This window comes from Plutella xylostella, chromosome 5, assembly GCF_932276165.1.
Source record: "Plutella xylostella chromosome 5, ilPluXylo3.1, whole genome shotgun sequence".
In the NCBI taxonomy this organism is placed as follows: Eukaryota; Metazoa; Arthropoda; class Insecta; order Lepidoptera; family Plutellidae; genus Plutella; species Plutella xylostella.
Genome location: NC_063985.1, coordinates 4,241,419 through 4,254,174, shown reverse-complemented (window position 1 = coordinate 4,254,174; position 12,756 = coordinate 4,241,419). Strand labels below are relative to the sequence as shown.

At 38.9% G+C, this 12,756-nt stretch overlaps 1 protein-coding gene and 1 long non-coding RNA gene across 2 annotated transcripts; one reads left to right on the top strand and one right to left on the bottom strand.

The window, feature by feature from the left end:
* Positions 1-3: 3 nt before the first annotated feature.
* LOC105396743 (mitochondrial enolase superfamily member 1) lies at positions 4-12,666 on the bottom strand. The gene is made up of 9 exons (XM_048633537.1): positions 12,499-12,666; positions 11,728-11,946; positions 11,383-11,505; positions 10,843-10,993; positions 10,227-10,384; positions 9,728-9,870; positions 4,549-4,712; positions 1,661-1,842; positions 4-195 (listed from the first exon to the last, which is right to left on the bottom strand). Exons 1-9 carry the CDS (start codon positions 12,595-12,597, stop codon positions 61-63), a joined length of 1,374 nt encoding a protein of 457 aa, XP_048489494.1. The 5' UTR covers positions 12,598-12,666; the 3' UTR covers positions 4-60.
* Positions 6,755-7,561, top strand: LOC125491472. The gene is made up of 2 exons (XR_007268325.1): positions 6,755-7,111; positions 7,206-7,561. It is a non-coding gene; the product is annotated as an uncharacterized LOC125491472 (long non-coding RNA).
* Positions 12,667-12,756: the final 90 nt, after the last annotated feature.

Sequence of the window (12,756 nt, the reverse complement as noted above, 5' to 3'; positions counted from 1 at the left end):
CATAACTATTCGTTCATAATTTTAGCCTTATCTTTGGAAGACCAACATGTCCATGTGACATCAAGGGTTGACCAGTTCAGCTTCATCAGGTAGCGGGAAGATGCCTTCCTTGAACATGCGCTGCCACTCGCTCCCGCGCGGGTAGGCGAACTTCTCTAGCGTGCCCGGAATGAACTCTGTGCTGTAGCCGGGCATCTGCGGACATCAATAAATACTTGTGATGGACGTAGGTATTATAGAGAAAAACTGAATATGAAATATTGAGGCAAATCATGTTATTTGAGTTGTTCAGAGATATGAGTTGTTCCATGTAGTTTCTAGCGAAAATGAAAGTTACTTCTAAATTCTATGGTAACTAAAGGAGATAAGTTCTAAAGTGAAAACGATTAGCGTGACAGCAGAGTAAGCAGAGAGCAGAGCTGAAGTTATGTTTTTTTTTAAATTTCGGGTACTGGTCAGTCTACGCAGGTTAACTGTAGCAGTACATATTTACCGTATGTGCCATATACCGCGAAAAGTAACGATTTATTTAAATACCATGCGTCGCCGGTATATGAAAGCTATAGATCGCATCCAGTGGCGTGCTTTATGATAGGCCTGCAGTGGACTGCTATAGACTGATAATGATGCGTGGCTGCGTATTCTGTGCTTTATACCTACGCAGCCGTTGAAATGGTGGATTACGTTTTTTATCTATATAAATCTAGGTCTACACCCACTTTCTCACCTTGGGCGCCATATACCGCGCGTTCTCCACCACGCACGGGTCCACGAAGTGCTCGTGCTGCTGGTCCACGTACTCCACGAGGCGCCCCTCCATGGTACCGGACAGGCTCGCGAAGTCCCACATCTGTAGACCAGGTGTCTCCATCGAGCAGACTTACTTAGACAATGCTTACTTACATGCATGTTGAGAACCATCCGTTCGTGATTTTCGAGTCGTTCAGTGTGAGCGGTATATTCTCCTCCCAACGGGAATTCCAGACTGTACATCTAGGTATTACCATGCTTCGCTGGTATATCTTCGCTGGTATATGAAAGCTATGGATCGCATCCAGTGGCATTCTTTGTGTGGTCTGCTATAGGTTGATAATGATGCGTGGCTGCGTATACTGTGTTGTATACCTACGCACCCATTAAAATCGTATATTGCGTTATCTATACAAATCTAGATCTACATCCACTTCCTTACCTTAGGCGCCATATACCGCGCATTCTGCACCACACACGGGTCTACAAAGTGCTCGTGCTGCTGGTCCACGTACTCTACGAGGCGCCCCTCCGTGGTACCGGACAGGCTCGCGAAGTCCCACAGCTGTAGGTGTCTCCATCGTAAAGAGATTTACATAGACCATGCTTACTTAGGTACTTACATTACGAAAATGCCTGTTGCCGACCAAGCGTTCGTGATTTTTGAGTCGCTCATTGTGACCGGTATATTCTCCTCCCAACGGGAATTCTATGCTGTATATTTAGGTATTACCATGCTTCGCTGGTATATGAAAGCTATAGATCGCATCCAGTGGCGTTCTTTATGTGGACTGCTATAGGTTGATAATGATGCGTGGCTGCGTAACTGTGCTGTATACCTACGAAGCCGTTGAAATGGTGGATTGCGTTTTTTATCTATACAAATCTAGATCTTCATCCAGTTTCTTACCTTGGGCGCCATATACCGCGCGTTCTCCACCACGCACGGGTCCACGAAGTGCTCGTGCTGTTGGTCCACGTACTCCACGAGGCGCCCCCCCATGGTACCGGACAGGCTCGCGAAGTCCCACATCTGCAGGTGTTGTACCATCTCGCAGAGACCGACGCCGCCCGCGTGCGGGCACACGCTTACTGTGGACAGGGGAAGGGGTGGTTTGAAATTGTTATAAGGTGATCAAAGGGCATAGTTTGACCTTTAATTATTAATAAACTCTATATTGCAAATAAATTGTAGGTAGGTAGGTACATGCGTATTTAATGTTAATAGCATTATCTTCCCTTAAACTTTTCTCATTGTCCAAGCAGTGGAAACTAAATGCGAATTTGTTCGGCGCTAATATCTTAGCTCACTATCGTATAAGTCTCGCTAGATGGCGACTCTCCCGAGGCATTATGTCTTCACTACTCGAACGGTGAAAAAACTCCTCACCATTGACATTCAGGGTGTCCCAAAAGTCAACGTCATCCCTTAAAGGGTTGATAGGTCAGCTCATGAGAGGCCAGAATATCACAATATGACCTTAGTAAAAACTCGATAATTTTCGAGATATTGACACTTTTATAAATTTGCTGAAAATCGACACCTTGGATCAGTTTTTTGCGTGCCGCCGGTACAAAAATCCATATTGTTAGAATTTGTTTGGTGTTGCATCACCCTGTATAGCCCTTTTATTGATCGCAGTCAAAAAAAATATCGAGTAATGCTGTATGTTTAAAAAAAACACGGTTTTCAAAGTCATAAAAGGTAATCGTATTTTTTTATAAACAACTTTGACTCTACATACTGTAAAAAAAATATACCACGCAAACCTGGCACCTTATTTGAAAAGTATGAAACGTTGCTATAGTTTCAATTTAAAAAAAAGTTATTGCTATTTTAGTACAAAACGACCTCGATGTAAAATTGTTTGAAGGAAATTTATCTGACTGAATTTATTAAGGGTAAGTCATGTTGGAACGAGTAAAAGTAAAATAGGTGGTGGGGTCAGCCGTGGCAACATAGATGACGCAAAAATAGCTAAGAAAAAACTTACCAAACTCTTATAAAACATATTTTTCGTTTTTTACACCTTATTTTAAAAAAACAAACATTATTGACTTTTATTTTTATTTCTCAAAATTATAACACCACATTATTATATTTACGTACATAATCAGCAAAAAATAATACTCATTAATGGTCATAATCATAATTCTGAAAGTTTGGATTTGTTTAACAATAACTTTAAAATAAATAACAAGTAATTAGAGGTAATGTTAATGACAAACTTTTTTGGATACTGTGCGTGTACAATGTACATGTGTAAGCGTTTTACTTGTACAATATCACACATTAGCACTACTCAGCAATGTACGTTACCATGCGCTACATTTATGGGGAATGTGGAGTTGCTATAGTCCACTTTTTTCGAGAAAGATACTCAAAATGCGACATTATATTAACTGTGACAACGTTGTCTCTTTTCCCACTCTCGGCCACACCACCTATTTTACTTTTACTCATTCCAACATGACTTACCCTTAATAAATTCAGTCGGATAAATTTCCTTCAAACAATTTTACATCGAGGTCGTTTTGTACTAAAATAGCAATAACTTTTTTTTAAATTGAAACTATAGCAACGTTTCATACCATTTTGGAAACTGCATTAAATGAGCAATCTTTTCAAATAAGGTGCCAGGTTTGCGTGGTATATTTTTTTTACAGTATGCAGAGTCAAAGTTGTTTTTAAAAAAATACGATTACCTTTTATGACTTTGAAAACCGTGTTTTTTTTAAACATACAGCATTACTCGATATTTTTTTTGACTGCGATCAATAGCAGGGCTATACAGGATGATGCCACACCAAACAAATTCTAACAATATGGGTTTTTGTACCGGCGGCACGCAAAAAACTGATCCAAGGTGTCGATTTTCAGCAAAGAAGAATGGCGAAACCTGACCCGCTTTGCATAAGTTAGCAGCCACTCACCAAACCTATGTTAAGTTATTGATAAAAATGTCTATTATCAGGGAAAAATATTAAAAAAAATCTAAACCATGGGGTTCTTTAGATATTAGGGTTCAAAAGTAAATTAATTAAATATATTTTTTTCGTTAAATAAGATTTTGCTGAATGGTACACGCACAAATAAGTTTTATAATCTAAATCATGGGATTCCCAATTCATAGCGCATCACAAAATGTATTACATGATTTTATTTATGCAAATAATATCATAATTATTTTTGCACATTTCACACTCAGAAACCTATTTTTATAAAGAGACCAATTTCAAAAATTATTTCATTCTATTCAAGTTCCCGTTATCCCGAAGTAACATAACATACTTTTTAGCCAGGAATTCCCACTGAAACACTTTTAAAATCAATTTTTAGCTCGAGGGTAACATCTAGTACAGTAGAAAGACTTGATCTTTCAGCACCTATATCTTCGTTCTCCCATGTCTCATAATAATAAAATTAATACCGGTATATGCTGTAGTCACGGACTACACATCAGTGTATGTTTCATCAATGGCCGCTCTGGGTCATGGCGCCATAGAGAAATGGCCATTCTCCTTTATAAAAGTGTCAATATCTCGAAAATTATCGAGTTTTTACTAAGGTCATATTGTGATATTCTGGTCTCTCATGAGCTGACCTATCAGCCCTTTAAGGGATGACGTTGACTTTTGGGACACCCTGTATATTACTAGCTCTGCATTCGAAAAACGGCGGAAAATCTTACTGTGTCTAGCTTGTATCGTAGCTCTGTCAATACCTGCACCCTTCCACTCCATCCGCTATTCAATTCAGTGCTTTTGCACTAAACCTATCCACCAACACCCGCTCACCATTAAGCTTCCACGCCATGAGATAAACCGCCAGTATTTCATTAACCCCTCCGATACGGGCGGAGTCTATCTGGCAGTACTGCACGCCGCCGCTCTGCAAGAACTGCTTGAACATCACGCGGTTCGCGCACATCTCGCCCGTGGCCACCCCGATGCCGTATGGCCTGCCGATGATACAAATATTTAATTCGTCATAAAAGTAAAATAAACTAGCTACTTCTTAAGAAGTATATCAGAGTAGGGATAGCCAGAGGAGGTTTAATCGAAATGAAGGAGGGAGATTTTTTAAACCAAAGAAAATAGTACCTAACTAGTGTCTGCTGAATGTCTAACGGTTGCTTGTATTGCCATAGCACTACGAAAATTGATAGTATACGATCACGTATACTATCTTCTTCAAATGTTGAGGCCGACATCATTTGCTATGCAGACGATACTGCAATCATATTTAACGGTGTTTCTTGGAAGTCTGCTTTAACACGAACTTCAACAGGATTATCCGAAATATCTAAATGGCTCTCTAAAAATTTGCTTACCCTCAACACTGACAAAACCAAATATCTTTGCTTTCATAAAACTGCTGCTTCTCAACTTGACCTTAATATCCCAATCCATATTCATAACTGTGATCACGTCTCACCTCTCTCAACCTCTTGTTCTTGTCCAACCATAGATAAAGCTGAATCCATTAAATATTTAGGAATCATGATTGATGACAGACTTTCATTTCAAAAACACATTCAAAGTCTCTCTGGCAGAGGACGCAGACTTATAAACATCATGCGCTTACTTAGGAATTCGGCGACTAAAGATACCTTGCAGCTAGTATATACCAGTTTATGCCAATCAATACTCTCATATTGCATTAGATGCTGGGGAGGTTCACATAAAACTAACATGATTGCGTTAGAAAGAGCGCAAAGATCAATTTTAAAAGTAATGCTTAAGAAACCTTTTCGATACCCTACCACAGCCCTTTACAAAGAAATCAATGTCCTAACTATCAGAAAACTATTTATCTTCCAAGTATCACTTTCCCAACACCAACAAATTATGAACTTGCCAACCTACAGCCAGATGACAAGCCAAAGAGTATTTAGATTAGTTCCTATCACCGCTAGAACAGTCTTCGCTCAAAGATTCGCACCTTTCCTACATCCCTATATATATAACAAAATATATAAACAGTGCAACCTGAAAGACCTCAATAAGAAAGAAGCAAAAATAACTATTTTTAACTGGCTACTTACTCTAGATTACGAAGAAACAGAAAACATTCTATGCATCCCTAATTAGTTACCTACATAAGAATATATTATTGTATTTGTACATTCTCAACTTATTTATTAATATTATATGTATATACTGATATTTATGTATATTTTCATTTTTCTACTTAGTATCTATTTCAACACTACACTATTTTACAAAGAACTTTATATTCTACCTATTTCATAGGATCTACATACGTATAGGTATTTTATACTATTATATAAAATTACATTGTTTTTGTTAACCATTGACGGATTTTATGTTATGTTTAAATTTTATTTTACTTAGTTATTTAAGTTTGTTTTTTAATTACTATTCTTTTTGTACCGTATGATTTGTATCTTAAATGCTAACCAAATATACTACTTTCACCCTAATCTTACTCAAAATGTTGACAACAAGCCACCTGTTCTCAAATGTTACAGTCTGCCTACTGGTTACTCACGGCCAGTGGCGGCTGCACCTCAAGTGCGCCCGTGCAACGCACTACCATTTAAAAACCTTCTAAATATGTACCTTCCTTCTCCCTATACCATACTAGGTAGGTACCTACGTGTAAAAAAAACTTCACAAAAAATAATAATATAACAACCGTAATACCTACCTTAAACAGAAATTACATAAATCTGATTATCGTTACGAGTTAAATTAAATCGAGCTGGCCTATTTTGATTTCTACTGCGAAAGAATTAGATCCTATTTTTGCTTGAACAAAAACGGCCTCGTGCGCTTGGATTGTCGCACGGAGCGAGCTCCTACATGTAGTATGAAACAGGATGGAAATCGCCCGGCGCGTGAGACGGAAGATGCTCAGTACAAACTGTATGCAGTTCTAGGATAATTGATAACAGCTGGTCTATTTTCTATCTCGTTGATAACTCTCTTCACCGTGATCTTACTGTCAAAAAGCAAATTTTGACACTATTCGTATTGTGTATGTTCGGTCGGGGTCGAATAATGACGTCATAGTTGGTATGGGCTTCAATACCCACCGGCCGCCATCTTGTTAAAATTTTGTATGCGAATATTTTATCGAAACCCGAGATTGGTATTTTGTATCGGATAGTTGGAATCATAAGTTCTAATTTGGGTTGGCCAACCGTCTTGTCTTGGGCAACTAGTAAATAGTAGCTTTTAAACCATAGAGTCACCATAGAATGTAGAAAATAACTTTTTTTTTTAATTGTGACGCTGAAGTCTTCTTGTTCTTATGATCTTGAACAAAATAATATTTCTTTGATGTTTGTTTTGTGAATCTTGCAAATTTTTGGTCTTCAATAATTAGTAAATAGTAAGTAATTAGTTAGAAGGAAATTATTTCAGTAGGTATTGTTTTTTTTTCAGTAAGTATAGGTACCTAACTGTTGTTTTAAAATTGGTTTCAGGGGACTCTGGTTATGCTCTACGGCCATGGATGTTAACACCTATCCTCAATGCAGCTGTAGGATCCCCAGAAGAACACTACACTGATCTACACTGCCGTGTCAGAAATACTGTGGAGCGGTGCATTGGGGCCCTTAAAACACGCTGGAGATGTTTGCTGGCACACCGTGTGCTTCACTATGAGCCCACCAAAGCTGCGAAAATAGTAAATGACTTCTGTGTACTACACAATATAGCAAATGCACACAATATACCAGTGACGACAACTTGCCTGCTGCTGGTAACATTCGGGTGCAGCATATTGGTAACGTGGCTTATGGTGCTGCTGATGCAGATGCAGGGCGCATGAGGGCCAACCTTGTCCAGAGGCTGTGAATTTCAAGGAACTAAAATAACCTGACTCTGATAGGCTGATTTTTGCTGTACATGTATAATTTAGTAATAAAAAACACAATTTATATTAATGGCTTTTATTTTTTATTTTAAATCACATAACTTCCTATCACATTTTGCTTCTACCAGTCTTACTATAATCATTATTAAAATATTTTTTCTACTTTAACCTTTAAGTTATGATTGCTATATATATATACTATATGTTTTTGACCAGTTTTTGTAACTCCAGACCCAATTGAATATAATTCATATAATTGTAATGCTGCACTGTCCCATAGCCAACGTGCTGATTGTATGCCTAGTAGGCCGGGAGGGTACCGGCCAACAGCAAGCTTTTTATGTCTTTCAACGAACTCCAACAAAATGTCCATTTGTCGATCTGAGACTTTTCTTAAAGGCTCCATCCTGGAAATAAAATACAATAACTATTAATGTCCTATTCCATCTTTTTTCTTGGCACATGATATGCCTCACAAAAATATTACTAACAAGCACAACTTGCACAAATGTGAAGATTATTTAATGGCTCAGTGATCAATCTACTTTTCATAACTGAGTTCCCAGTACCAAGTGTTAGATCTCAATCATCGACTTATATTACTAGCGTATCGTACTAGAAATCATTGATCTCAATGCTTTTATTAAGAACAATAAATGTTCATTTTTCACTACTTTATAAAATTTCCCATATTTCGTTCTCTGTATGACTAAGTTTAAAATTTTAATAGTAATACGTTAATTATGTACTTACCTTAGATATAATGAACAATTAAAACACAGGATTCAGGTAATTATAAAAAAACACACCAAAATCAATCTCTGTTTTGGATGGTTCCTTGCAGTTTGTTTTGACAATCATTTGACAATAGCTTCCAGTATCGCCATTTTTCTAAATAATGCGGCAAATTAAATATTTGATAAACGCAGTAGTCGTAGTTTAAAGTGAAATGAAGTTTTCATTTAGTCGGCTAACCAAATCACAGAATATTCTCACAAAAATTTTGCAACCTCTAGTGTATCGATAAATCTTATACCCACTATTCGTTTAGTGATCATGACCGAGATAGCCGATGCCAAAAGATGGTCAGAAACCCATCATAGATTTATACGGTTGGAAATCGCGAGTCCATGACATCCGAGATAGAAAATCACCCAGCAGGACCGGAAATTGCCGAAATCATACGAATGACGCCACGGGAGGCGCGGGCGGCGGCCTTGACCGGTGGCGTGACCTACGAACGATGCACTTGTCATGTCATTATTGTCATTGTCAGTTTCACCTTTCGCGCGCGAATACGTAATTAATTTGCTAATTACTTATTAACTAAGAAAGTAATAAAGATTTCGTGAGTGTGTGAGAGTGAAAATGAGTGCAAAATACAATATTGACTTCATAAAAAGCAATAGGACATTGCAAAATAGACTGGACATTAAATCTGCTGGCCCGCCTCGGCCTTTAGTGCAAAACAAAAAATGAAACTTATAAGTACCTACTTGAATTTTCCAAAGTGAAATGTTCAATAAAAAGAAATGGTTATGTGGATGTGAGAGACTAAATGCTTTATTTTGCTTTCCGTGTGTTGTTTTCGTTTCGGCGGAGAAGCTATTTCGCGTCAATAAATAAGGTAAAATATACTTATGTTTTTTTTACTTCTAATTGTAATAGTTAATCTATTTTTCTCCAAAAAATTACTAAACCCATAAAGTGCACCACCGGGTATCTGAGGCACCAGCCGCCACTGCTCACGGCACAGGCTTAGCCTAGTGTGAGAACCCTAGCTACCATAGTTTTTTTTAATCTGGTCCAAATAATTTATAACTGTTTTATATTCATAATATTTATTAAGATAACCTGTGTAAATTGTTTTGGTTAAATAATCATTTTTTCATTTTCATTTTTTTCACGTAGTAGGTATCTTTAAAGTCTGTGTACGAACGTAGGTTTAGCAATTATTCACAGATATTCGATCTGCTAGTGTGAGTTAGTCACCACACTGCTACAGATTTCGATGCATTGGTGATGAGCACTCTTCACCAAGCCGAAATGAAGCAAAGAAATATACGTTTATACCATCCGTATTTGCTGATTAATTTTAATCCAACTCGTCTAAATTTAACTACTCCTTACTTCAAAGCCTTGGAGATGGTGGCGTGTCCCAGCACGTCGTCAGGCGAGGTGGGCTCCTCGATCCACATCGGCTTGAGCGGCGCCAGCGCCTTCATCCACTCGATGGCCTCGTCCACGCTCCACGCCTGGTTCGCGTCTACCATCTGAGAAAGACACGGTTGACTTCTTGTTTTCACATTTCGGCATTATCTATGGCTATGGCTTGTTATACTTACCTATCTACCGAAGAATGGGTAATAGTTGAGGTACTTAAATGATTTATAGTGTGGTCACCATTGGTGAGTAAAAATTAAATGCCTTTAGACTCAGCTGCTAGTGGCTCCACAAGGAAAGATAAGTTCTTGAGAAGGAGACTACTAACATATAAACGTAATGTTGGACTCTCTCCATCCAGCTAGACAGATCTTAGACAGGTAGGCGTTTGTTTTTGGTTAAGTGAATCAATTGACAATATTGGACTATTATTATTTACCAATAGGTCGGTTTTGTAAACACTTACCAAGAACTTATCATCCCCGATATACTTCCTCACAGCGCTGCAGCGGCGGAGGTCGTCCTGCAGGTTCAACCCGACCTTGACCTTGAAGTGCGTGAACCCGAGCGCCAGGTACTTGGCGCAAAGCTGCGCGAGTACCTCGTCACTGTAGCCGAGCCAGCCTAGAAACAGGAGAAGTGACTTGACTGACTTGATATGTGAATAGGATACTTTAGGGGAAAGTTGTAGTTAGTGAGGTTAACGAGGGCATCAGCTATAGGTCTGCAGTGGACGATTGTTGGCTTATGATGATGAGGACCATCACAGACGAATGCCTAAACTTTGTGTATTGTACTGATAGTAAGTACAACATTTTATTGCGCTGTCGACACCTACAAAAAGCCACATGGCCACCAAAGCGATTTTAATTTACAAAAGTGCCTTGGTAGGTATAAGGTAAAAAAATATATAAACACATCTAAACCATGGGATGCGTGATTTGCAAGTTCGAAAATATAGACAGGGCTGACCCTTGCTATTATTTCATAAACATACCTATACCTATACATAATAAATATAAGGTTTTTAGTAAAGGAAAGCTGCTTGCGTTTAGGTAAAATAGAAGTCTTCTAATTCATACCTACTTGCGTGGTGTAGGCGGGATATCCCTTTTCCTCCAATATCTTGATTCTCTCCTGCACACCGGCCCGCTTAGACTTGAGCATCTGAATCGCCTCTTCCTTAGTGACCACGTCGGTTATGTAACGGAAATCTATCGTGGACACCAGCTCCTGTTTACAAATATTACTTGATTATGCAATGTCAATATTTGTAGGTGCTTGTAAGATAAGCAACTGATAGCACGGGAGTTGAATACAGTAGGAGCCTGGGTTGATAAAAGGGGGACTTTTCATTACCCTTTTTCTTAACATACTATTTTCATTAAAATCTTTTAGAACATCATTTTAGGCATAATTTTTCGACATAACTACCTGAATTTTACCATGTTGCTATCCTTAAATGCTCTGTATTCATTCTGTGCGCTATATTTGCTTAGCTGTTGTATCATTTACTTAACGATGAATAAATATGAGATAATTTTACTGCACCCACCGTGTTGCCGCCCTATGTGATAGTAAGTGTACCAAATGTGTATACATAAGTAGGTATATTAACTGACCTCCGGCTCTAAGTCCACGAGTAGTCGCCACAGAGGCTTGTTCTCCAGCCGCGCCCACAGGTCCCACAGCGCATTCAATATGGCCGCCACCGCCAAGTGAGCAACACCTTTTTCAGGACCAATCTGGAAAATTATGAAAAATACAATGAGACTGAGTATGCTGTACCCTTTCAAGACAGTAAATACGTAACTAAATAAAGCAGAACTTCTTGAAATGTAATCTCTCCTAGACACTTGCTGTAGACTTAGATACAAAATAATAGATACCACCACTATTTTGTCTTACTTAGACTTTAGTTTGGTTTTTAGCGCAATAGTCATTCAGGAAATTACCCCACCACTTACCCATCTCATCTGCGAGTCATTAGTAAGCGTACGCCAGAAAGTACCGAAATCCGCAAAGATGTCCGCCGCATTCTTATTCAACACGAATCTCTTCATGGTCCTGATGCAGAAGACGATGACCTCGGTGCCTCGCCCGCACGTGAAGGTGAGGCCGAAGCCCTGGCGACCGCTTTCCGTGGTGATGGTGACGTATGCGCAGGAATAGTTCGGGTCTGTGTGCTAGGGGAATGGTAAGTTATGGAACTGTGAGTAGAGGCAGATAGGAAGATTGAGGTTTTCAAAGAGTACCTACTAAAGTATAAAAAGATAGGTATATAGATAGATGACGGCCGACTGGTGTAGTGGTTAGTGACCTTGACTGCTAAGCCGAAGGTCCCGGGTTCGATTCCCGGCTGGGGCAGATATTTGTTTTTATGACGGATATTTGTACTCGGGTCTTGGGTGTTGATATTTATATTTAATATGTATCTATCTATGTATTTGTGTAGATATATCAGCTGTCCGATACCCATAACACAGGCTCTGTCTAGCTTGGGGTCGGATGGCCGTGTGTGAGATGTCCCCACATAGTCACTTAGTCCTATCAATTTCTGAATAGGTAGGTATTCTCATGGGTTCACATTCTCTGAGGACGTCATGTACCGACTACTTATGATATGAATATCATACGAAGACATAAGACACTGATTGGCTGAATTGACATTGAGGGACTTGTGTATTAGGTTTGAGAACTCTCTTTATCTATTGGTAAATAGAAAGACAAACACTTACCAAAGCATCAGAGCCATGGCCTCCAAGAGAGGTGGGGAACCGCACATCTTTCACGTCCAAGCTGACGATATTCAGACCCTTTCTGTCAGGCACCGGCATCTTAGTAGCTTCTTACACAGACCGTGAACAAACTCACACTGCGAGAAACAATATACTTACCTAAGTAACTCAGAGATAACCTAATGTATTCACTGTTATCTCGTATTTATAAGTTCATAATAGCTACAAGTGGTCACGTTTGTGTTATTGTAGTTTCAT